The sequence below is a fragment of the Fringilla coelebs genome, assembly GCF_963513975.1.
Source record: "Fringilla coelebs genome assembly, chromosome: 1".
In the NCBI taxonomy this organism is placed as follows: domain Eukaryota; kingdom Metazoa; phylum Chordata; class Aves; order Passeriformes; family Fringillidae; genus Fringilla; species Fringilla coelebs.
In genome coordinates this window covers 143,138,883-143,162,171 of record NC_140028.1, presented here as the reverse complement: position 1 = coordinate 143,162,171, position 23,289 = coordinate 143,138,883, and the positions used below count along the sequence as shown (strand labels likewise).

General features: G+C 40.7%; 1 protein-coding gene across 6 annotated transcripts in view; it reads right to left on the bottom strand.

Moving 5' to 3' along the window:
* The window catches only part of DIP2C (disco interacting protein 2 homolog C), a 309,487-nt gene that overhangs the window by 14,800 nt on the left and 271,398 nt on the right, over positions 1 to 23,289 (bottom strand). For 4 of the 6 annotated variants that reach the window (XM_084220016.1, XM_084220017.1, XM_084220019.1 and 1 more), the window contains 4 exons: positions 23,032 to 23,200; positions 21,943 to 22,113; positions 15,013 to 15,042; positions 13,244 to 13,305 (listed from right to left, as the gene is read on the bottom strand). In XM_084220016.1, the coding sequence (XP_084076142.1) occupies positions 13,244 to 13,305; positions 15,013 to 15,042; positions 21,943 to 22,113; positions 23,032 to 23,200 (432 nt within the window). The remainder of the gene's footprint in view (positions 1 to 13,243; positions 13,306 to 15,012; positions 15,043 to 21,942; positions 22,114 to 23,031; positions 23,201 to 23,289) is intronic. The other 2 variants (XM_084220018.1, XM_084220020.1) reach the window with 1 other exon arrangement.

The window sequence follows — 23,289 nt, the reverse complement described above, 5'->3', positions numbered from 1 at the left end:
CTCACATCCCTACAGAGTTTTCATGGCACTGCACTAAACATAGAAACAGCTTTTCCTGGAGGTTTTCTGTGAGGGCCCTCTTAGCACCCAAAACCTTGGATCCCTTTTTAAAAGCTCACAATTCATTGGGGAACACACTGTTAAACATCTAACAAATCCAAAAATAATAAAAAATGTTTTGTCACAAAGATATTTCAAAAAAAATATAAGTAAAAGATGACATTCTGATGTTAGCAACTCTCATGTGCATTCCTAATTTTAAGTGCTTAGCAGTCTCATTAACTCTACTGTGACTAGATACTGTGAATAAATCATGGGCATTAGGCAATAATTTTTAAAATGAGTTTTATTGTGCCTCAGCATAAAATAATTCAATTGTTCTCACTCTTCCTCAAGAGATTTCCCTTTTTCCACTGAAAAATGCAGACACAATTGAAAACTTCTGTGCTTCCCTCTTGAGCAAACAGCATCACTATCAAGGCTGCTCTGGTAGGCAATATAAAGAAGCAGAGCACAGGGCCCATCAGCCCCTTCAAACAACACCCCTGAATTACCCAGGTGATGCTGGCAAAGCAGCACACAGCTCCCTGCAGCCTCCCCAGCACAGTGGCAGCAATCCCTCTCCAAATTCACAAATAATCACAGCCCACTGCCAGGCAGGGCAGGTCCAGGAAGGACCTGTTGTCCTGTTGCTCAGCAGTGCTCCAGAGCTCTTTGCTGGGAATGCAAACAATCTCTCACAAAGGGAGCCCAGAGCCCTCCTGCTGCTTTCCTCTGCTGCCCAGTCCTGCTGGGAAGGGCAGAGGGGAAGATGGCACTAGAGCCAGACTGGGCAAAGAGCCTGAAAATGAAGAGGATGGGAGAAAACATGCTGCCCTTGGGTGTGAAAGCTCCTTCTGCACCTTCTGGTGGTTTGCAGCCAAGCTGAGAGGGAAAACATAAGGGAGCCAGCCACACGATGTAGGGCAGGCACAGGGTTTCTCCCCTCTAAAATATCTGATTGGAGGGGGGTGACAGAAGATGTGTAAGAATTATTGCACTGTTGCAAAGCTATAACCAGAGATGATACACAATGAAATATTTACACAGAACAGTTTAGAAGAGTATTTTTTCCATAAATTTTTTCCACTGGTTCCTAAGAACATTTTCTTAAAAATTCTCTCACTGGAGCTGTAGATTTGAGAAAACTGTTTCAAAGTCTGGTTCCTGGGATTTAATGGGGAATGCAGCTACACCCCCAGTATGTGCCAACTTCTTTTCTTGTTACAATTTAATATATTGAACATATTTCATCTTCTTTAAATCAAACACTTACTATGGAAAAGCAGGACTGAAATGTGACTTCAAGCAGGAAATGGCCAGCTATAACTAACCAGGCACTGCAATCACTGTGCAGCAAAGGGGTATCAAAATACAGCAACAATGTCTCTCTGAAACTGAAAATTTTGTTTATGCTCCATTTTAGATCTGGTTCATTTGGTGATGAAAACTCTCCAAAATACACTGCACAGCTTGCTAGTGCTCCACACTAATCAGAGAATCTGTCAGCAGAGCTATTAACTCTTGCCTTGGGAATCTGCAGGGGCTGGCACATGCAGAGTGGTACTAAGCAAAAGTACAGTGCCAAAACTGGGCAATCCTTCAGAGTTGGCTGTGCTGCTGCTCAGAGAAAGAGTTTGGATTCTGTGATTTTAATAGAGATGGAAAGAAGCTATGAGGTCATCCAAGCCTTGCTGCCTGCCAAAAAAAGGCTGCTCCCTGCAGTGCACTTTTGAGCGCTTTGCCTACTTCTGTTAGAGTATTTCAAATGATGGGGCTTCTTCCACTTCCTTTCAGGGCTTATTTCTCAGCTGAATTTATTGCAAATCCAGGAACCTTTTTGACTCTGTGGTGCTTGGCATGAACCTATCTCAGCTTCCTCTTATTATTTCTACCTCTCCACATCCACCTCAAAGGAGTTTTTCCCCAGTGCCCCATTCTCTTTCGATAGAACTCAGCTGAAGGGATTGCCTTTTACCCCACCACTTGGCCAAACTCCACATCTTGAACTTTTGTCTTTCCTGTATAGCCATTCCCTCAAGCTGAGCCATGGTAATTGCCCTCTTCCTCCTTGCCTGTGTGCCAGCATCTTCTGTCAGCCAGGCTTGGGCACTCCCATCATCTCCAGCTCTGATTTCCCTGCCTCTCCCACCAGCCCTTCCTCCTGCCTGCAGCAGCTCTCACACCAGGTCACTTCCCAGGCATGCCAGCCTGGAAGCCCAACTCTTTGGCCTCTTTCACACCAGCTATTTTGCACTCTTAATTTCTTTCAGCATCTGTTCTTGGATGCTGCCACTCTTGAAAACCTTCCCCAACAAAGCCTAGAGGAAGCCAAGCAGGATGTGATGAACATATAACCCAATGTATTCAAACCCCTCCTTGCCCACAGTCTTTCTGTGGCTGAAAGCAACACCAGTGGTCTCTGGTTTCATCCCAGCCCTGTTTCTTAAGTTTACCTACTGACCATCATCTTGCATTAAAAGTTAAGCTTGTGGGGGGAAAATGGATATTTTCTTATCCTGCAAGATATTGATGTTTTGAAAAATTGTCTGTATTAAACTGGAACAAAGAAGTTAAATATGTACGGAAGTTGTAAATGGAATCCAAACAAAAAAACATGTGGCAGGTCAGAAAAAGAGGTTATTTATGGTTAATATTTCAGTGCATTTTGTTTTGTTTTGAAATTAAATGAATTAACTCTCCAAACCCAAAATTATTTCACCCACATCATGAGCAAAAATTAAAACCTTAATGGGTTTTGACCACTTTGAAAACTCTTCTTCCTTAAGCTGAAAAGGATCTGCCCAAACTGACTCTTCTGAATTCAACACAATGGTCTTTTACAGTGAAAAAAAGGGCCAACTACCTAATTCATTAGAAACTGTACCCAAAACCAAATTGCAAGGCATTTAATGTCAGAGACCTTTTATGTGGCTACATCCAGAGCACAGTGACTTCCCAGTTCTGACTCCAATCACTAAGAGCTACTGCCATCAACACCACCTGTCAGATATGCATCAATGTCCAGCCTCAGATGGTGCTTGGATAAGGCTCCTGCTGGGAAAGGGCTGGGGCAGCCTCTGCTCATTTTCTATAGCCAGAAGAAGGGTGGGCACTGAAGGTGACAGTGGGTCTGGACTGGGTCAGGGCTCTTTGACACTCAAGACTGTCAGTGCATTTTCTCTTTACTCAAACAGTAAAATGTTTCTATGTAAATAATTCCAGAATTACAAGTCAATGAGCTCATTCTACCAAAAAAATGGAAGAACATAAGCTCTGCCTTCCAAAATGACAGGCAGGTTCAAATGGCAAATCAGAAAAGCAGGAAAATTGCACAGCTGAACACAGGCTGAAGGGAAACTGTAGATAATGAAGACATTTCCCTGCTTCATCCTGGTTTCCTCAGAGCAGATTTTCTCCTATCACATGATATATTCAAATAATGGATAAATACAACTGAGACTGAAAAAGGGCTTTGGGATTTAGACAAACTTTAACCAACAGAATGAACAACCATTAAACTTTCTGTATGCTTAGGACATATTTTAATCCTGTTAATTTGATAATCAACAAGAATTAGCAATAAATCCTTTCCTTTAATGTAAAGGAATCCTTCACTATAAACCTAAATTACACTTCATGTGCCAAATTCCTTGAGGTCAAAAGCTAAGAGCTTCCAATCCTTCAGATGGCTGGACAAAGAAGCAGAAAAAGTTACACAATTATTTAAGACAGTTCAGAAAGCTGCAAACAAATCAAAATGGGGCAGGAGCTCTGGTTCAGGAAGGGAACACTCAAAGCTTCATGGATTAGAAAAGCAATAACAATTTTATTATCAAAGATTATGGGAATATGTTAAAAAGGTTATGTTTGCTTTCAGCTTTAAAATGTTTAGCTGCCATCACATATTAAATTTGTTTAAATTAACTTGCACATTGTTTAAAGCACAATATACAACTATTTCAAGGGAATGCTGAGGACCAAGACTCTGGAGAATTTGGTCTCCCACCTTGCACCTTGAGCACAATCAGGTACAGCATCACCTTCCTCTGAGCTTCAGGTTCAGCTCTGCAAAACCAGGCGTAAAGCTGCTCACAGCTGTTATCTTTTTACTCAGATTACAAACCTCCCAGGACATGGTGTTTATTACTAATTGTTTTTACAGCACTTTCATAATCACAGTTGAGATCTGACAATTCTCTTTAATGCAATATGCTTTTTCTATTTTGTAACCCTTTGTCTTCCTAGTCCCAATCTCTAAGGAGACTTCACATACACGGAAAAAATTAATTGTAATGAACTTGGGATTTAAAAACATCCTGAGCTATGGAATTACCTTATTTGTTGTTAACAAATGATAGAAATTATTTTAACATTGCTAATAAAATATTCACACTCTACATTCCCACAATGTAATCAAAGGTGGAGTTTCTGAAATCAAGTAATTTTATTTAAGCGGTCCCCTTCTCTTGCGATAACCTCCAAATTTCCCACTACTGGCTGACTCAACCTGCATTTTTGGGAAAGAATCTGCACAAAGTTCTCCTTAACAACAATCAGGGACATTTCCTGTGCATGGAACACCAACACATGAAGCTATTTTCTCGGTTCAATGAAAACTGCAGATGAGCACTCAGAAGGAAAGGCCAGCAGTGCCATGAGCAGCAGTGCCTTGTACACCTGCAGGCACTGAAAAGGGACTGTCCTGTCACAGGAGACTCCCTGGGAACCAGGGCTGAGCTTCTCGAGGCTCTTTGGTTATGCAAGTTCATCTTCTGCTCACAGACACTTCCATTATATGCCATACAAAAAAGGACAAGTTAGGCTTGAAGCAAGATATTAATATCCATTGAAAGGAGCCATTTAAGAGGGTATTACATCTCTAACCAAATTAGTGTTGTATTCTTACATAAAGAATGTTTTTACTATTCAGAGCTCTCCTTCCCAAGGCCAACCATTCCTTCAGTTTTCCTTCAGCCAGAGATTCCACTGACAGCAGGAGCCAAGTGAGTGCCTGTGGCTGGCAAGCAGGAGTGGGTCCCAAGGGTGACAGAGCCCATTGCCCAGGGATCACTGGCAGCACAGCACCCTGTGCTGAGTTATTTGTCCCAAAAAAACTGAGTGTGTGGCATGGCAAAAACCCTGTCCTCCTGCAAAGGCTGGCCAGAGAAGAGAGGCACAGGAAGGGGGATGGAGAGCACATGGGAAGCTCCATCTCTTATAGCACAGCACAGTCTGTGGCTGGAGCTGCAGAAGCTACAAAGCCTTGTTCCAAATCTTACATATATTCATTATTTCCCCTTCCAAAGCAGAAGCCTTGTGAAATGCCCTCTAAGGCAGCAGTGTGGGAAAGCAGCACATTTTCCTCCACTGCTGAAACAGCAAATGCACCCTATGCTGATCACTTGGCACTTTGAAAGGATCAGTGTTTAGCATTCCATTAATAGCATGTACCAAAATGAAGGAAATGTTTCAGAATATGCTATCTGTAAAAATCAAATACCTAATACACCTTACTTGCATAAAAAATGGAAGAATCAAAATTCCATTTTATTCAGACAATCCTGTAATGGTACAGCTAGACTCATGGTAAAGTCTGGGAAAGAGAAAGAAAGAAGGATGGCCTTTAGGTAACAAAAAAAGGAAGACTTTTTAATGAATCTTCCTCAGAAATCTGAGCAGCCAGCTTGTTTTATCTATTTCCAGCTTCCATGAGAGGCATAATTGAAAGAGAAGGACCTGTAACACCAAAGAAACTCAGTACACTTGGAAATAGGAAATCCTTTTTTGTAACAGTGTCAGACACTCTTCAGGAATAAATATGTTAGTGTATTTTAATAAGTTGGAAATCTAATAAGCAGTGAAATTCCCAATTATTTTACTGAAATTTTATCGTTTCAGAAAAATTATTAATACACTCAAAACTGCTTTGTAAAAACAAAAATGGAACCATTTTCCATTTAGTTCTTTTACTCATACTGGAAGAATGACATGCAAATGCTACTTGCAAACAGTGGCACAAGAAGTGTACAGCTGCAGTTCACCCACCTTCCTGGGAAGCTGCAGCTTTTTGTTCTCCCTTTGTCTTTGTCTTCCTTGATCCACAGGACAGTATTCTCTTTCCCCCAAGCCATCCAGGGAAATAGAACTGGAATTTCTGGATTTGTAGTTAAACTATGCTAAACCACATCCTCTCTCAAAAACCATTTTTGGAGCCAACTCTTATTGTCCTGTTCCAGTAAAACAATGATAAGCTTTTCTCTTAAAGATTATTTTATCAAGGAAGAAATGGGCTTGTGTCAAGGGAGGAAATACTTCAGTGACAAGTAATCTTGCCTTAGAAAGCACAAAAATTCCTTTGTAGGGCTCTCACCCCCCTTAGTTCTTGGACATTTCTCCCTTTCTTCTGCCCTGCACAAAAGTTGTGCTATGACTAGAAACATGAGGCATCTTTCAGAGCTCTTTAAAAGGTACATTTACAAATTTGGTTATAACTCTGGATCCTCATGGGTAAACAGCAGAATTTCTTCAACAATATTTGCTCCTCTTCAGTTTCCCAGGCCATCAGCTTTATTCCTAATCACTGACTGTTCATTGTACAGAGATTAAACAAGTTCTCCTGATGCAATAAGAACAGCAAGAGAGAATCTTTCCTCCTCTCCAAACAGACTGGGAGTTCTCTGAGCCAGAACTGAGTGTTCACATGATGCTTATCAGCCCAAATGAACTTTTCTTTCTGGGAGATTTGTTTCCCATAGATCAGAAACAATGCCAAGGGGATTTTTGAGAAAGCAGTGATTGCATGGCAGAAAGAAAGCACAATACTGCTAAAAGGCCAAGGCTGTATCTTCTCCTGAGGAAAAACATGAAGAAAAAGGAGAGTTTTGCCAGTACCATGACAAACAGCTTACAGTCACAAATAAGATTCTGAAAGCTAATAGGCAAAATGCCTAAAAGCCAAGTGGTTCTACAAAGACTCCTCAAAACCAAACTGCATCATTTCTTTTTGTAAATCTTTGAGAGACTCAGGTTTTATTTTAAAGACCTCAGACCCTCCTCTCAGCTGAGTTACTTCTACTGACTCCAGAGGGGTGCAGATCTTTTCACTTTCATGAAAAAACTGTTTCTGTGATAACAGAAAAGCATCCAAAGGGCTAAAGCAGCAGACAATCACAAAAAAGTATGGGTGATGTGTGGAACTTGGAGTTGGAGGCACCCATATGAGAATATCCCTGAAGCTCAAGGTGACAGGAATGGCACTTGACAATTCCATTGGCAACATGAGCTCATTGTGCCTAAAGCCCTCTGGGGACAATGACAATGACATGGGAGGTCAGTGTTGAACAGTCCACCAGGTAGGAGGAACTTTACACCTCAAAACAACCCATGCCCTCTGCCTACAGACTCTGCCTGCAAGGGAAATGCTGCCTGGGTGTCACAGAGGGCAGGGATGGATTTTAAACCCCCTTTGGACCCCACAGTGAACAGCTGAGGACTTTGATTTTCTCTAAGCTGTGACTGGGCTCTGTGTGCTGTAACCCTCTGCAGGAACAGGCAAAGCCCTGCTCCCCCCAGCACCAAGGCAGTAATCCCCAGAGCTTCTCTTTGCTACCACTGCCCAAAGGCTTTCAAACAGGATGAATCAATTAAATTTGCACAAAAGGTAACTATTTCACTGTCACTTGCTATTAGCAAGTCTCCTTCCGACACACCTCCCCCTGTCTGCTCTCCTGTGTGAATATAAAATGTTCCCCTCCACACCCTGGCTGTGCTACAGAGCCCTGCTGGGGCTACAGATAAAAACTCAGCTAAGGAGTTCTTTTGGGTGGTAACCCTTTAATAAAAGTATTTTTCAAGGGAGATGGAGGAGAAGTGGTTGAGAATAAGGAAAAAAAGCTCCTGTGGCTTTGCTGTTTGGAATTACCCCAAACAATGTATACAGAACATGAAAGTTTCAGTAAAATGCAGAGAAGGATAAACAATTGACAGCCATAATAAAAGGCTATTTTTCTGCTCCTGCATGAAGTCTGAAATGCTGGAATGTATTAAAATGAAGCCAAAGGCTCTACTGATTCCTTTTGACAGAGCCTGGATTTGAGACTGGGCTCAGTGTATAAGCAATCTATAAAAATAAATCCTAACTAACTGTTTTCTCATTTCTTTGAAATGTAACAAGTGCTCCCTTCTTTTCTTGGGGAATGAAATTCAGAATTTCCATTCTGAAAACACCTTTGTCAGGGAGACAATGTCTGAGCAAGTCTGAAGGAAGTTCAGAAAACTGAATGCTATTGGAATCCAAACCAAAAAGTAAGACTTGTTTATTATTGTTAGTACAACACACAAATGACCTCCTAAGAAATCGAGTCTGCTGATGACAGACTAAGTATATACAAGGTAATTTTTTTAAAGAGCTACATTAATTTACATCAGTCCAAGAAGATGTCAGTGGCCACATGGGAAAAGACACCTATTTTGTACAGCTCCACAGACTGCTTGTTTAATAAAGAGGGTACTCAGGTTAAAATAATTGTTCTAATGATGGAGTGGGAGAATTTCAATGAAAGACTGTGCATATCACAATGAATATCATTCCTCAGTTGAATAATAGCCAGACTGACAAATTAATAACTTGAACCCAAAAACATCCTTTTGCTTCTGGTCTGTTTGGCAATATTCCACACCTGGATTTGAGCCCCTCTTTGGTGCCAGCTGCCTCACCATGTCCATCTATCCTAGCAGCTCACCATTACATGTAGCTCAAAAAGAGCTCTAGTCAACACAAAAGAGATTAATAAATTAATTTTTCCCTCTTTATTACCCTACAGACTTAACTAGATGAAAGTGAATAATTTAAAAGATCATTTAATGCACCTATTATTTCACCAAAGGGTATACTGAAGTTTGAAGGCAGGACAAGATGGGAAAGGACGTCTGCATGTGTGAAACTAGAGATGGCATCAAATAAACCAGAAAACAGTGTTTACCAGCACTGGCTGAAAGTCTTCATTCCTGCCCAGTTTGATATAAAATGTCAATGCAGTTCAATAAACAGTTGTAGTCAAAATAAGTGGGAACTGTCTATGACAAATGCATGCAAAATGGTATCTAAATTTTCATCAATACATTTGTGACTTGGCTAGTGGCTCTCTCCCCCTGGGAGTCAAAGCCTCCACTACATCAAGTTGTCACTATCTGCTACTGAACAAGAGGACTGGTGACTTTTTATCTGCTTTTGGGGGAAGACAGATTGCAATGAATATGCTTCCTATTACTTTTCTTATCCTTTTAAAAATAAGCTTCAATATCGAAGTAGATCTTTCCTTGCTCTGCTTTGAGCAGAACAGAGTTGTTGTTTTTTGGTTTTTTTTTTTTTAATGGATAAGGTTTTGATCTAGAAAAGAATATTAGGATGCAAGGGGATGTTTATCTTTACAGGATTTGCATGAAGTTTCAACTTTAGGAGAAGATCAATGATCTCTCTCAGCTGTCACGAGATGGATCCTTCAGCTCACTATTTAAAATTCCTGAGGAAATTCTCTATAAAACATTTAGACTATGAAAGGTTACAGATACCCTGGAAAAGAAATTCCTATGTTAAAACTTTGAGAAACAATTCAAAGGAGTCAAAATATTTCAATATTTTTAATGTCATTTTATTTCTAAATTATAACTGCTAGTTTCAAATTTAAGGTAATTTCAAATTATGTATTATCAGCTTAAAACAGTAACATTCAAAAACAGCTTTGAATGAGTCTAAAAAGGTATGGTTTAGGATGTTTACAAATAAACTGAAACATTTGAGAATCCAGCCTGACCTGCTGCAGAACACTTGAAAATATTTTTGCCCTATTGATGGGAAAGAAAGATTTAATTTGGTTTATAATCAGTTTGATAGATTGGCTTGTTTTGCCAATAAATAGCTTTTTGAACAAAAAATAAACTGCTGTTAAGGATGAAGAAGCTGTGAAATTTTTATTTTAATATCAGAAATGTGTTTTTTGCTGGACATTTTATAAGCACACGTACATATTGTTTTAGAACAATCCAGATACAAGGGATGCTTGGGCTTCAAATTTACATCTTTACTGGTACAAAAGCATGCTAATGTTTCAAACCCCACCATCTTTCAAGTATCTGGTGTTTTGGCATGATGAGAAAAGGCTCTCTCTCTCACTCTCTCCCTTTTTTATCTTCCAAGCGCTCCTCAGCTTTTGGCATATTTAGGCACCTGAAAAGCTTTCTGAGGAGAGCATGACTGGTCAAAAATATGATGGAACAGTCTGACAAACAGGCCTTTAGAAGCAGGACAAGAATAAGAATATATATATTTATATTGATTTAATTTATTTTCTCTTTTTTGTGGGGGAGGGGGAATAAAATGGCTTTCCCAGAGGCAGAGAAACGCAGCAAAGACCTGAGCAGGAGCTGCTGCCCAGAGCTCTGCTGCCTGTCCCTCCCTGGGCATGCCCTGGGCACGTGGCCATGGTCTGAGCTGCACAGGGAGGCAGCAGCCAGGAGCCCCTGTGCTGTGCTGGCAGCACTGATCCACCTGCTCTGTCCCCTGGACCTGAGCTAAACCCCCTGCTCTCTGCACACTGCGCTGCTCTGCCCTGCAGGGACGCATCACCCACCTGGCAGCTCGCTCAGGAGTCTTCTGTGTTCCATTAAAAGCCTCTGTGGGACTTGCCTGTCTTTGCTCACTCTTTCCTCAGGCCATCCTGAGCACACCCTGATTTGCAGGAAATCAGTAAAATTTGGAGTACAGTGATATCCTGTCACCAACAGCAAGCCAGAGCTGTATATTCTTGCTTTTTGTGTTACTCAGGTTCCAAAACCAGGTGTTTAATGCCATTTGAGATGGCTCAGGGTGCCTGGGACATGCCTTAGGACTTACAAACACAATGTGACTCCATGGGAGATGCTGCTTGAGAGGCTGGAGCACCTAGACCTGCACTAAAAGCTCCCAGCCAGGCAGTCAAACCTTTTTCCCGTGCCAGAACTGATGCCAGCCACTGACCACATGGCTGCACCCCTTGGCACAGGTTTTCTGAACCTGCAGGCGAGCCCAGGACGATGGCCAGAGTCCCAGCAGCTAAACCTAAGCTGTGAGCTCAAAACCACACAGGGACACACACAAAAGGTGTTGGAAAAGCTCCACCCTGACCTAAGAAGCAAACCATCCAAATCCAGGGGGAGCTGGGAGGAAAGAAACAGCTAGTTAGATTGAACAACCACCCCTAGATCTCCACACAGATTGTACCTAGCACAGGTATTTTGACCTAAACACCCACAAGAAAATGACATTTTCATGAGCTATAAAGTGCACAAGCATGTAATTACCAGATGAGCTTGAAATTGTGGCATTGAAACTGATTATTAATTTTTATGGATGTGAACAGGGTTTGAATAATCTCAGAGAGATGAACTACAGCTGTTTTTTGAAGCAACTAGAGAGTGTTATCATGCCAAGGAAAAAAAAATATGTTCAGTCTGTTTCAGACCCTGAAAAATATCTTCTAAAATAGAAATTATGAAAAACGTTTTCTCACATTAAGTGTACATTGTAAAATGTTCATATTGTTGGGGGGCTGGCTGGCCTGCAAAGACTCTGTGGGTTCCCACTCTGTGGTCTCACAGATATTTACAGGGATCTTTCAGCTACTGCTCAGTAACAGGGACATTCAGTTCCACTAAAATGGTTAGAAACAGCAAGTGTGAGGAGACTATGTCAAATAGAGTTGTTTTCTTCCTTAATTTATGACACACTAATCTAATTCCAAATTCTGCAGGACTGGGTAAATGAGGCACTACTTTAAACCATCAAATTAAAATCTACATTACCAGCTATGAGAACCAGCTCTAAAGACCATCTTTCATGTTCTGTAGAACTAGTCACTAAATATAAATTAACACACTGCAAAGCCTGATCTTGGTAATGATGCTTACTTCTCAATGACATGCCAAGGCAGGGAAATAGTATACCCATGGTTTATGCAAATTTCATGAAGAGTAAATCTTAATTCTTGTCTCTAAACATCATTTTTAAATTATTTATAATTTTTACCGACTGTGACTGTTACAGTCTCTTTCTCTAGAAAAGGCCTTTTTTCTTGTCTGGGTTAATTATGACTGTGGACTCTGTCTCTACACTACTGAACTTGCTGGGCAAGGAACACTGAATTTCTGTGGCTGGGTTATACAGACAGTAGTGCCCCAAAGGAGAGATCAAACTTAACATTATTACCTGAATCATTGTGTGCAAAAGGAATAAAGAAATCATGAGTCAATCATCCTACAGCTCCTTTCTTCCACCTGCCAAACTCCTTGTGCAACAAGACAATACCTACATGTCCATCTGACCTAACTACCCAGTGGGTAATTTGGGCCTCCAGTGCCCTTTGCACTTTGACAGAACCAAAGTTGGGGGGAAAATTCTCTGTTAAGCTTTTAAGAAGGATGAAAGTAAAAGAACAAAGAAGCTCCCGATTTGGATAATGATTTTTTAGGGGAACCAGGACTGTTAATTAAATGTTCACCTTTTCCAGAGTTGATAGAAAACTCCTTGGTTTGTTACAGTTCTGTAAAGAGACTCGTGACCAGAGTATTGGAAAACTGAAATATATGTGCATGGGTATTTTTTAAAATGATACCTGAGATCTCAAGCTTGATTCCAACCACTAAGTGATAAATCTTATTTCTCACTCCTTGTATACATATCTAACACTGAGGATGGAACTGAAAAATACCCACAACTACAGAATGTGGTTGCTCACAGTGGCTGAAGCAAATAATCCATTCCCTCACAGTCCTGCAGCATTAAGAACTGCAGCAAACCCACCACGATCTCCTGACAGGCAAAGAGCTGCCAAGGCAGGAGAAACACTCTGTGAAGCCAAAAGGTGCAACAGGACTCCAGTTTGTGGGGACTGGCTAGGCTGCACCACCTGAACACAAGTGTCATGAAATCCTGGTGGCAATAAAGGCTTGTTAGTCACTGCTTTAGTGATGTTACATGCCTCAGTCTTACCAGAGGTAAAATTAATTAACCAAAGTAATGCCTGTGTCTGCTGGCTGGTAGGAGGCAACACAAATAATTTATTATTGCAATGGTTTCCAGGGTCCGTGGGGTGTGCTGTAAGCAGCTTTCTTGCTAGAAACTCTGTTAATTGTGTGAATTAGAGAAAAAGAAAAAGGTGGTTCCGACCTGTCATGCCTCAGTGCCCTCATATCAACATACACTGTGGTGGGATCTGGTCCAGATGTTCCCTGTAAACAACAACATCAGCTAATCAGAACCTGAGGGCTGGGAGGAGAAAAGAGTTTTACCCCCCAAACAACCAAACATTCATTTCAGTGCTAATTATGCTAATCAAATGACAAGTTATATTTAAGGTATTCATCAATCAAAGCTCAGCTTTACAGAATCAGAACAAGCACTGGAAAAATACCTACCATCAGGTACTTGTCACCTTGCAGTTCAGAAAAACATCAAGCAGTCAGACTACTTAACCAACACATGTCAACAGAGGTTTTATTTGCTACAAAAGGCCAAGTAATCAGCACATGGATACGTACAAAAAATGTTAAACACGTTTTGCCATATAAAGGAAGGCGGAAATTGCTGAGGAGACACAGTTTAATGGCAGAAGCACATGGTCAGGAATGTGAAGCATGGTTTACTGAGTCTTCTATACATGCAACAGAGAATATACTTGAAGCTAAAGATAGTAAAGGTAGCACGCATGACACGAACCAATCTGGACTGAAGGTCTGTTGAGCAATTATTCTGATCCTTTTCAGTCTTCCACTGCATAATTTAAACCCTTGCTTTATGTCACAATATTTGGTTACTTGAAAAGAGGCAGACTAATTTTAGTTCCCTTTCATGCAGAGATGATGCAGTCTTTGGGCCTTTCCACCCACAGCTTTTCTGCAGTTTTGCAGCCTGCTATGATCTGCCCTTATCCAAAACTTCAAACTCATCACCACTGAACATCATCTGAATTCTCAATGCTCCAGGCTAGGGCTCTCTTCTCTGCTGCAGACCTCATCCTACTGCTAAACACAAAGCTAGAAGAAAAGCACAATTTCATTCTGGAATGCTGGCACGTTGGAAATTTTCTTTTCAGCAGAGGAATTCTCCTAAACCTGGTAAACTCCAGATGCACAAACTCCTTTATTTATTATTCAGATGTCTACTACTTAAACCAGCAGGCAGCATGAATTCCTAGTGATTTCTGTCCCGTTTGGGATGCATTGTAGAGTATAATTCTTCACATTAGGAATGTCTAGGGCTAAATTTTACATTTCTGCAATGCTGGCTGATTGTTCCACAATTTTTTGAGCACTAAAAGTTGCAACCCAGACCCACAAATACTAATTTTTGTATCTGTGGGGGAGAAGTGTTACCACTACCTATTGATACTTACTTATTACTTATTGAACAGGTACTGATCATCACCCACCACCAGAGGAGAAGAGAGTAATAGAGCTGCACATGCATGTTAGCCTCTTTAGCTTGTTATACACAATACAAGGTACAATATCCTCTCTAGCTATTAACGACACGATTTTCAGTCTACTGGTAAACTCAGCAGTGTAACAGACTAGTGCTGAGTGGAGAACTTATTTGAAATATATGCAATGTTGAAAAGAAAAAAACAAAACCAAGGAAAAAATTGGTTATCTTTAAAAATAAAACTAAAGCTGATTTATATTTGTAAAATAATGGAAACAGTCAAGTTTGAAAATCAAAGACAATCACTATGGTATTTATTATTTTCAGCATGAATGAAATAGTTACAATGGACATCTGATATTTGATGAAACCTGCATCCAGATAAAGCTATACTGGACTTCTTTATAATTTTATAGAAGGATCTGAAAATCCCCAAATCTCCAGACTCAATTTCTAGTCTGTCCCACTGTTGGAAGCTGATAGGTGGGTATTGAGGGAACATGAAAATCCCCTACCTGCTCGGCCAGCTTCCCCAGCCTGTGAGGCTATAGCAGCAGGAATAGCAGGGATGAGGGAGAGAAGGAAAGAAGGTAACACAAGACAAAAATAATAATAAAAAATGGGAATGAAGGGTGGGAGAAACAAAAGAGGAGAATGCAAAAAGCAGGGAGTAAAATAAAAAGAAAAACAATGTCAAATACAGGAATTTTACAAATTAACCATTATACCATTAAAGGTTAAAAAAAGTAAAAAATGAGGTGTCAACATTTTAGTAGAGCAACAGAAGAGACAGCTGTAGACTGCTAACCTTGGACAAACAGATTTAAATGGTTTTAGGACACTACAGACAATGTTGTTAGTGGAAAACACGTGTCTAGCACACTGATTTTTTGTTATTGCTGGTTTTGGTTTTGAAGTCATTAAACATTATGGCCCTCCTATTTTAATGCACTTTATTCCATTGAGAATTCCAGGTCTGCCATTTTACTATTAACAGAAGTTTGCAAGTGATGTCCTCTGGAAATAAAAATTATGCTCTCTTGTTGGAAAAAAAAAAAAATTAGTATACAACAGAGAAAGATACTTACACCTTCTTGCATACAGATTAACCTGATACTAAAGTGAAATAAAATCAAGGCTTGGTGCATTATCTAACTACTGGAAGATAATAAATAAATGGAGTAACTTCAGAGCCCAAGAAGTCTTCATTCCTATTAGTTATGGTAAACAGTGTCATACATATAAAGAACAGTAAAATTTAAAGTTGATAAAAACCCATCAGCTGTCCACCATGACTGATAACTCAGCAAAGAGACAAAAAATCCTCGGTGGTGACTAGTCCCAAGGCACTACTATCACGTGGAGTATCTAACACCAGATGGCTGCTGTGGGATTTGCCCTAGGACTTGTGAAAACAAACAGCTCTGAAAGCCCTGGCATCCCACATTCCTCTCACCAGACTCCTGAATGCCAGCAGAGTTAAAGACTGCAGGAAGCTGCCACAGCAGCACCTTAAGACTGGTCTATTTTGGATGCAAAGGAAGATGAAACATTTCACAAAAACAGGATGGATCTGCTTATTGCATTGATGCCCCAAAATGGTATTACTAATAATCCAGGCTGAACGCTGCAGTGTAACTGCAAGAAAGCAGGAGAACGACTGAAATCCAGCAGTTATATAATTCATTGCCTGTGACTACACTGCAGGTGCAGAAAGGACTTTGAGAGCACCAGAGTCTCATATGGCTTTTAACTACGGAACGGCTTGAGAAACAGCAGCTGAATTATCAGCAACGTCCTTCGGTGGCCAGTTGCAGCTGAAATACTCTGAAAAGTATTTCAAAGGAAGCAGAGTCTAAGCCAAGACCAGAATGACTGACTCAATTTGTCTGTGCACATTTATTTTGAGAGACAGAGATAGAGAGCATCTGTTATGCTGGTAACGGGGAAAAACAACACAACTTCTGAAGTATCTGATATTTACTTAGGATAAGCCTGGTAGTGTTCAAGGAAACCAAATGGGACATAAAGAATTTTCTGTCTGAAAATGGGTGTATCATAAGTCACATCTCTTGGACTAAATAAATTTCTGCCCATGCACAGGCTGCCACTGGTGAACCATCCCTGGTCCAAGCAAATCTCAGCATCATGCCAGGCTTTTATTCTCTGGGAAAACACTGCAGGTCAAAACTGCTTGAAATGGTACTTCTTGTAGTACCAGAGATACTGCTTGAAGTATCACCCCAACTGGTGGTACTGCCTGAAGTACCTCAGTGGTACTGCTTGCAGTACCACCCCAACAAGTCAGCTGTAGGGCTGACCACATGCCAGGACTCAGAGCACACCTAATTTCCACTCAAGTTAAAGGCCAAGCTGCATGCTCTCCACTACTTCCCTCTCCAGTGTTAAAAACCAGGAACTAGGCTATCAGAAATCCTAAGAATTTAAAAATAACTTTTTTTTTTGTTTTTATTTAGCTGCCTAAGGATGTGGCCTCAGTGTTTACTCCGAGTCTGCTTCTGTTCCAGTGATGCTCAGAAAAGGAGTTTTTGGTGTGCACTTGGCAATGTCACCTACGCAAGCACAGCGGCTGGAGCTGTGAAAAGAACTTCATGGCATGACTCATAGCAAAGGTGGGAAAAACAGAATCTGAGGGAGCTCACCCAGAGCTGTAATACACTGCTAAGTGTGAATCATACCTCTGACACAGTTCATGGTCTCCTGTGGCACTCCTTGCAGACCTACCCTTTATTACTTTTAATATGGAAGATCTTCAGGGAGTGTGATCTATCACTAAGTAAAAAGAAATATTAACTTATGCCCTAAACTGAGTAACAAAGATTTCTTTGCTAGACAGTGAGGAAAGGGTCCATTTCATGTAACTTCAGCCATTAAAGAAGAAAGTGTGCAGTATAAGGTAGGAAGGACCTCCTGATGGTGATGGATCCCATCCCCAGATGGGTGCCTGAGATGTCTCTTGAAGCATTTCTGTGATTCCACTGACTATTGATGGATATGGGATAACTCCCTTAACCTTGCAGTCTCACTTAGAGGAGATAGAAAAGAAGCAAGATGAATCCTGCTCCCCTTAGCTTGGACAGATTTGTTAGTACATTTTCAGGGTTAACGAAGAAAAATTAACAACTTCTAGAAGCTTTCCCTCAACTGAAACTGAATAGCAGGTTGAATAAAATGAAAATATTTATTCCAAGTGTTTAAATGGAAATCAGCTAAAATCCTAGAGAACCATCTGTGCTGTTGTAAGAAACCGGCTACTTTTCATATCTATTTTTCTCTCTCTCTTGAGAATGCTAAGATGCTAGTTAATGAGAATTAAAATATGCTAGATTCAATCTTTTCATCTCACTAATCCCTGGACCATTATCTGTGCCTATACAGTCATAAAAGGTCAGATATTAATAGCATTTAAGTGCCTAAAGATGAAGGGAATTATTTCTTTTCAAAAGCACATCTCTAGAAATCTAGTCTGCAATGACTACATCAAAGGAAACATACTAAATTTGCTCTCAGTTTGAAAGGAAGTGAATACCAATGACAATGCCTTAGTCTGTCAGTGATCACAACCTGACCAAATTAAGATAATTTGGTAGACTAAGAGTCTTTTGTACCAAAGAGATTATTACAATGATTTCTTTTTCAAGGTAATCTTTAATAAAATGTTAAATTCTGCTATACACACACAGACACACAGAATCACACACACACACAGAGATACACCCACATGTAAATATACAACTTCTTCTTCTTCTATTTGGAGAGGTGAACTGCAAAAGCTTTCTGCAAGAGTCAGGATATCTTTCCCTTTAAACATTTGAATCTTGGATTTGTCCACAAAATTGGAAATAAGAAGGTATCAAAGATAACATCCAGGTTGTACTAGAAGTAGCCCACTGAGAAGAAAACTGGATAAGAGTCAGTAGCTGGATCCTGAGATATGTTTAGTAAGGTGAGTAGTAGATACACATTTTAGAAGTACTGCAGACCAGGCAGGATCACCATTATCCCTGTGCAAGTTGGTGTTCCAGGAACCACATGCTGATCTCATAGATGATATAACTTGGAAGAAAAAAAAGCAAAGGCAGATGCTATTGACTCAGATATCTTGAGAAGTAGTTTTATGCAGTGTGAAGAATCCAGAAATCATAACCCATTTCTGGAACATATTGGAGACAATACTAATTGCATGAATACTGTAGATGAGGGATTAAAATTTAATTTCTTCCTCAGTTGAGAAAACAGAATAGCCCACAAGCTATTCTGGAATACCACTAGCCATAAAGTTGCAGACAATTTGGAAAGAGCATTCAGTCTAATTCAGTATCCAGTCCCTGGCAATGTCTACTGCCAGATGCTTCAAAACACGCAAGTCTCTATCTTTACAGTCTCCACCAAAATAACATGTTTTGTGGTGCTGCTTGCAAATAAAACCTTAAGCAATTTTTTGAGCACCTTTAAAACTTGCCAAAAAAGCCTCAGCTCAAATGCTTCAAAAACAATTCTGCTTGGGAAGATAATGTTGCTACATATAGCCTGTCCTGAAGTGGCTTTTCTCCATGCCAGCCACACCACTCTTTAGGCAGTGTTTGGCTTTTAGTTTGTCCTATGGACTGAGATGCCACATCTGAGTAGAACTCAACAAAGCCTGACATTAAGCTATACAATCAGCCAGGCTGTTTAACCATCTCACTCAAGGCTCTCATTCTGTGCTGTTCCTAAATCCATAGGCACTATCATTGCCAGTATTCCTTCAGAGATTTAGCCACTTTTACAGCTTGATTCAATGACTCTTTCAAGAATTTCTGTAAAGAACCATCTAAGAAGCAATCTTCAGCTAAGGAGTTAGCACAATCAAAAGGCAGATATACAGAGGCAAGCCATAATCCAGCCTAACTCCATGCTGATTGGACCTTCCAGTTTCTCTGAGTGTAGCTAGCCTCCCTGCATGTTTGCAGTGGCCTGAGCCAGACAGCAGCTCAGGACTCACCCAGCTCCCTGTGGGACAGGGAAAGCACAGGAAGAGCAAAAGTGAGAAAATCCACAGGTCAAGATGAAAGATGAAGACAGTTTAATGAGAGAAGGAAAGAAAAACCCAAGTGATAAAAAAGCAATCACTCATCACCCCCCTTGAGCAGAACCATGCCCAGCCAGACTCTGAGCTGCTTTGGAAGACCAACCACCCTCTTTCTTTAATGCTGAGCATGACATTATGGGATATCCCAGGTCAGCTGGGGACAGCTTTCTCGGCTGTGTTCCTTTCCAGCTTCTTTCTCCTCCAGCCTGCTTGCTGAGGGCAGTGGGGTGATGGTGCAGGGGACACAGAGAGATATGGGGACAGCCCTGATGCTGAGCAGGACTGGTCAGCACAAGCCACTGGTGTGTTCCCAACACTGTTCAGTCACAAATCAAAAACAGCTCCACACAGGTTGCTATGAAAAACATTAAAATCCCAGGCAGAACAAGCACAATGGTACTTCCAACAGGCCACACTTTGATATTGCACCTGGCTTACTGCTCCTTAGTGTCATCCCCTGATTTTATTATTTGTCCTGAATTAAGGACTTCAAAGTGAAGCAACAACCATGAACCATCCAGAGACTGGTGCACATCTAAAATGGAGATTTTCATTAGTGGCAAGCAAACTTCTGCAGCTAAAAATCTGCCCTTGTAATCTAAAGCATCCTTCATATCTGGTCTCTCTAAAGACCAGAAGCCAAAGGAGTTGTCTTTCAGAAGCAGCTCTCCCACAGCTGCTGGGGAAGCTGACAAGCCCCATCCTGATCTGTTTCCAAGGTATGTCATCTCTTCCCTGATTCCCTTCCTTTCTAAAACTTTTTTATTCCTGGAGAATATTCACAGTAGCAATTACAGAATGGCAAACCAAACAACTCCACCTCTGGGCAACAGAATGACTTTTAACCCTGCTCAGCTTTGCCTTGGCATGTGCTTGACAGTAATAATTAAAGACACCCTAGGCTGTAGGGATCCTCTGCTGCAGTCAGAGAGAAAGCAAGCAATACTGGAGCTGTGGCACACCTCCTGTATTCATATCCTGGTAACACTGAAAAGGGCAAGGGGCTAAAGCAGGCACAGACATACTGCTCTGTGCTGCATCCATAACCTCAATTTGTCACTTTTTTGCATTAAGAAATATTTACAATCAGAAAAGGAATAGCAGATTCTTATTTGCAGTGTCACTGAGAAGACTTGTTCTGACTTCCACACTGAAGCAGGTACCCATGTGACCTTCATGAGAAATCCTTCACATAAACCAGGGGCAGCTGCCAAGTTTGAAATGCAGGATGGACACACAGAGTACAGGCAAGTCCTGCTGAGGACACAGTGACTTTGAAGAGGTTAGAGACATGGCACATGACCAAATGGATATGGAACTTCCCAGCCAGAGCAGCTGCCAATGTAGAAGATGATTCTTTTAGTATTTAAAAAGTTATTAAATTAGGAAACATTACACCTGAGTAGGACACCTATGGTATTATTACAGGAATAATATCTGCAACTCTGAAACCAGATTTGAAGGACAGAAAGAGATCAAGAGTCACAAAAATGAGACAGAGATCAGGAAAGAATGTATTGAGAGTCTTATCTATTTATCAAAATTAAGATGTGTATTAGAGGCATGACAGAAATGAAATTCTTATTCTAGAATAAAAAATGCCTGGATTTATTGCCAGATGTATTTAAACCGGAAATAAGGTGAAATTAATTAAAAATTGAACATCCTAAAAAAAGGCAAGTTAACTTTCATTACATGAAGTCCTCAAAGATCAAATACTATACTCTAGATCAACCTAAAACTATTTGCTTGGTGCAGTTATCACTGGTTGAAAAAATTAGATGCTGTTCAGAAATTCAGACCAGACAGCTACAGTGCTCCATCAGTCATTCAAATCATGACTCAGTAAAGATTCCTGGAGAATGCATGTTACATCCGGTATTATCCTTGGGACTTTTCTTCTGATTAGAGGATCAAAACAGGAGAGATACAGCAAAATAATTTTCCTTGAGTGCAGAAAATGCCTGTCTCGTTAAACAAGTAATGGTTGGAAGTATTTTATGAACAAAGGAATCCATTTTGTAACACACTGAAGCAAACACTTGGAAACTGTCGTTTACATGACATGATTACCTACTGGCTCTGGAGTACAGAGTACACGTTCTGTCACTGTCAGGTGCTTTTCTCAATTACTGTATTCATGGGAGAATAAATGCTATGATTGCAACATGAGAGGGATGAATTGTTGACAAAGTAATAAAAATTTACTCCCTGAGTATGCAAGAACATTAAGTACTACGTGCATTTTCTTAGCACGTCTACGACCAAACAGCCAAAGGAAATATAATGAACGCTTCTTACTGAAAACCATTTCCTTAAAACAACTTTGAGCTTAAGGAGTGAAAAATCTTACCTGCAAACATATTGCCAGGTTAACTCTACAGCCAAGTGATGTGCTGACAGCCCGTGGATGGAGACCCAGGTCTTTAAATAACTTTGAAAATGACTGAGTAAGAGCTATCCGAGGTCGTTCTTCAGCCACTACTACACACGTCCGTACACGTGAAAGGTCCAGTCCCCTTGCCTAAAAAGAAGTCAAAATGTAACAAAGGCCACAAATGGGCAGGTTTAATGCAAAACAGAAATTCTTAAGTGTATTATGCAGGTAATCTGATTCCAGAGGAACAGCAGAACAGAGGCTAAGGTATCATCACAGTTTCCATTTTTCCTGGAGGCCGGATGGCCAGATGACACTCTAATAGCTGAAGAAGCACATACTTGCTTGTCATCTCAACATTAGCACATAGGAAATGATGGGCATGCTAATTCTGAAGGGAGGGAATGCTATTTCCCCAAATTAATTCAGACGACAGTGAATAACAGAAAACAGGAAGCAATGTCTAGACTTGGAAAAACTGATTAGGAAATTATTAAGAGAGGATGGTAAAGGTTGGAGTCATCATAAATATCAGGATCTCAAGATAAATTTACTTCAGTAGCACATGGGAAATTCCAGATTATTTCAGATATTTAACTGGCTACCTGGCTTTTAATTCTGGGGGGGAAAGGAAGATATACCCTCCTCTCCATAGAACAAGGACCATCTAGGTAAAACAACACAGTACTTTTAAGCATGTGATTATTTAACTGTAGAGGTAAAAACCAAACTAGTACTTCATATAACAGGGTATTCGTAAAACACACTATACAGTGTAACACTCCTTGAGCCTCTTGGACATTTACACCTCTGTTTTCCAACACTTGCCAACATACATCAGAAAGCTTAGGTAAATAAAAGCTTTTCCTTGATGTTGAACAGCCCTGTGATCTGAAGAACGACTAGTATTGATACACAGCCTCTGGCAAGGAGTAAGGTGGGTTCTGTGGAAGCTGCCTGTGCCCTTTGATGATTTTCTCCTCCCAGCAGACACTCAGCAGAGTGTTGAAGGCTCCCAAAGCCGGCCGTGCGGGCGGCGGGGCGCGGGACAGCGGAGGCACTCACCTTCAGCGACTCTGTTTGCGAACCGAGTCCCTTAGTACAGAGCTCCATGACTGAATAGGAACAAAAAGTGTCCCTCACTTTGTACTGACTCACTGCAAGAAGCCACAGGGCAGGGTTGGTCTCCAGCTCTGAGGGAGGAATCAGAATAGACTGGTGTCCTGAATAAACGCTGCAAGACACAAGATCCATTAACGCACACTAAACACCCGTGTCCACAGACCAGCCATGGGCTGGGGAGGTGAATGTACAGTTTATCAC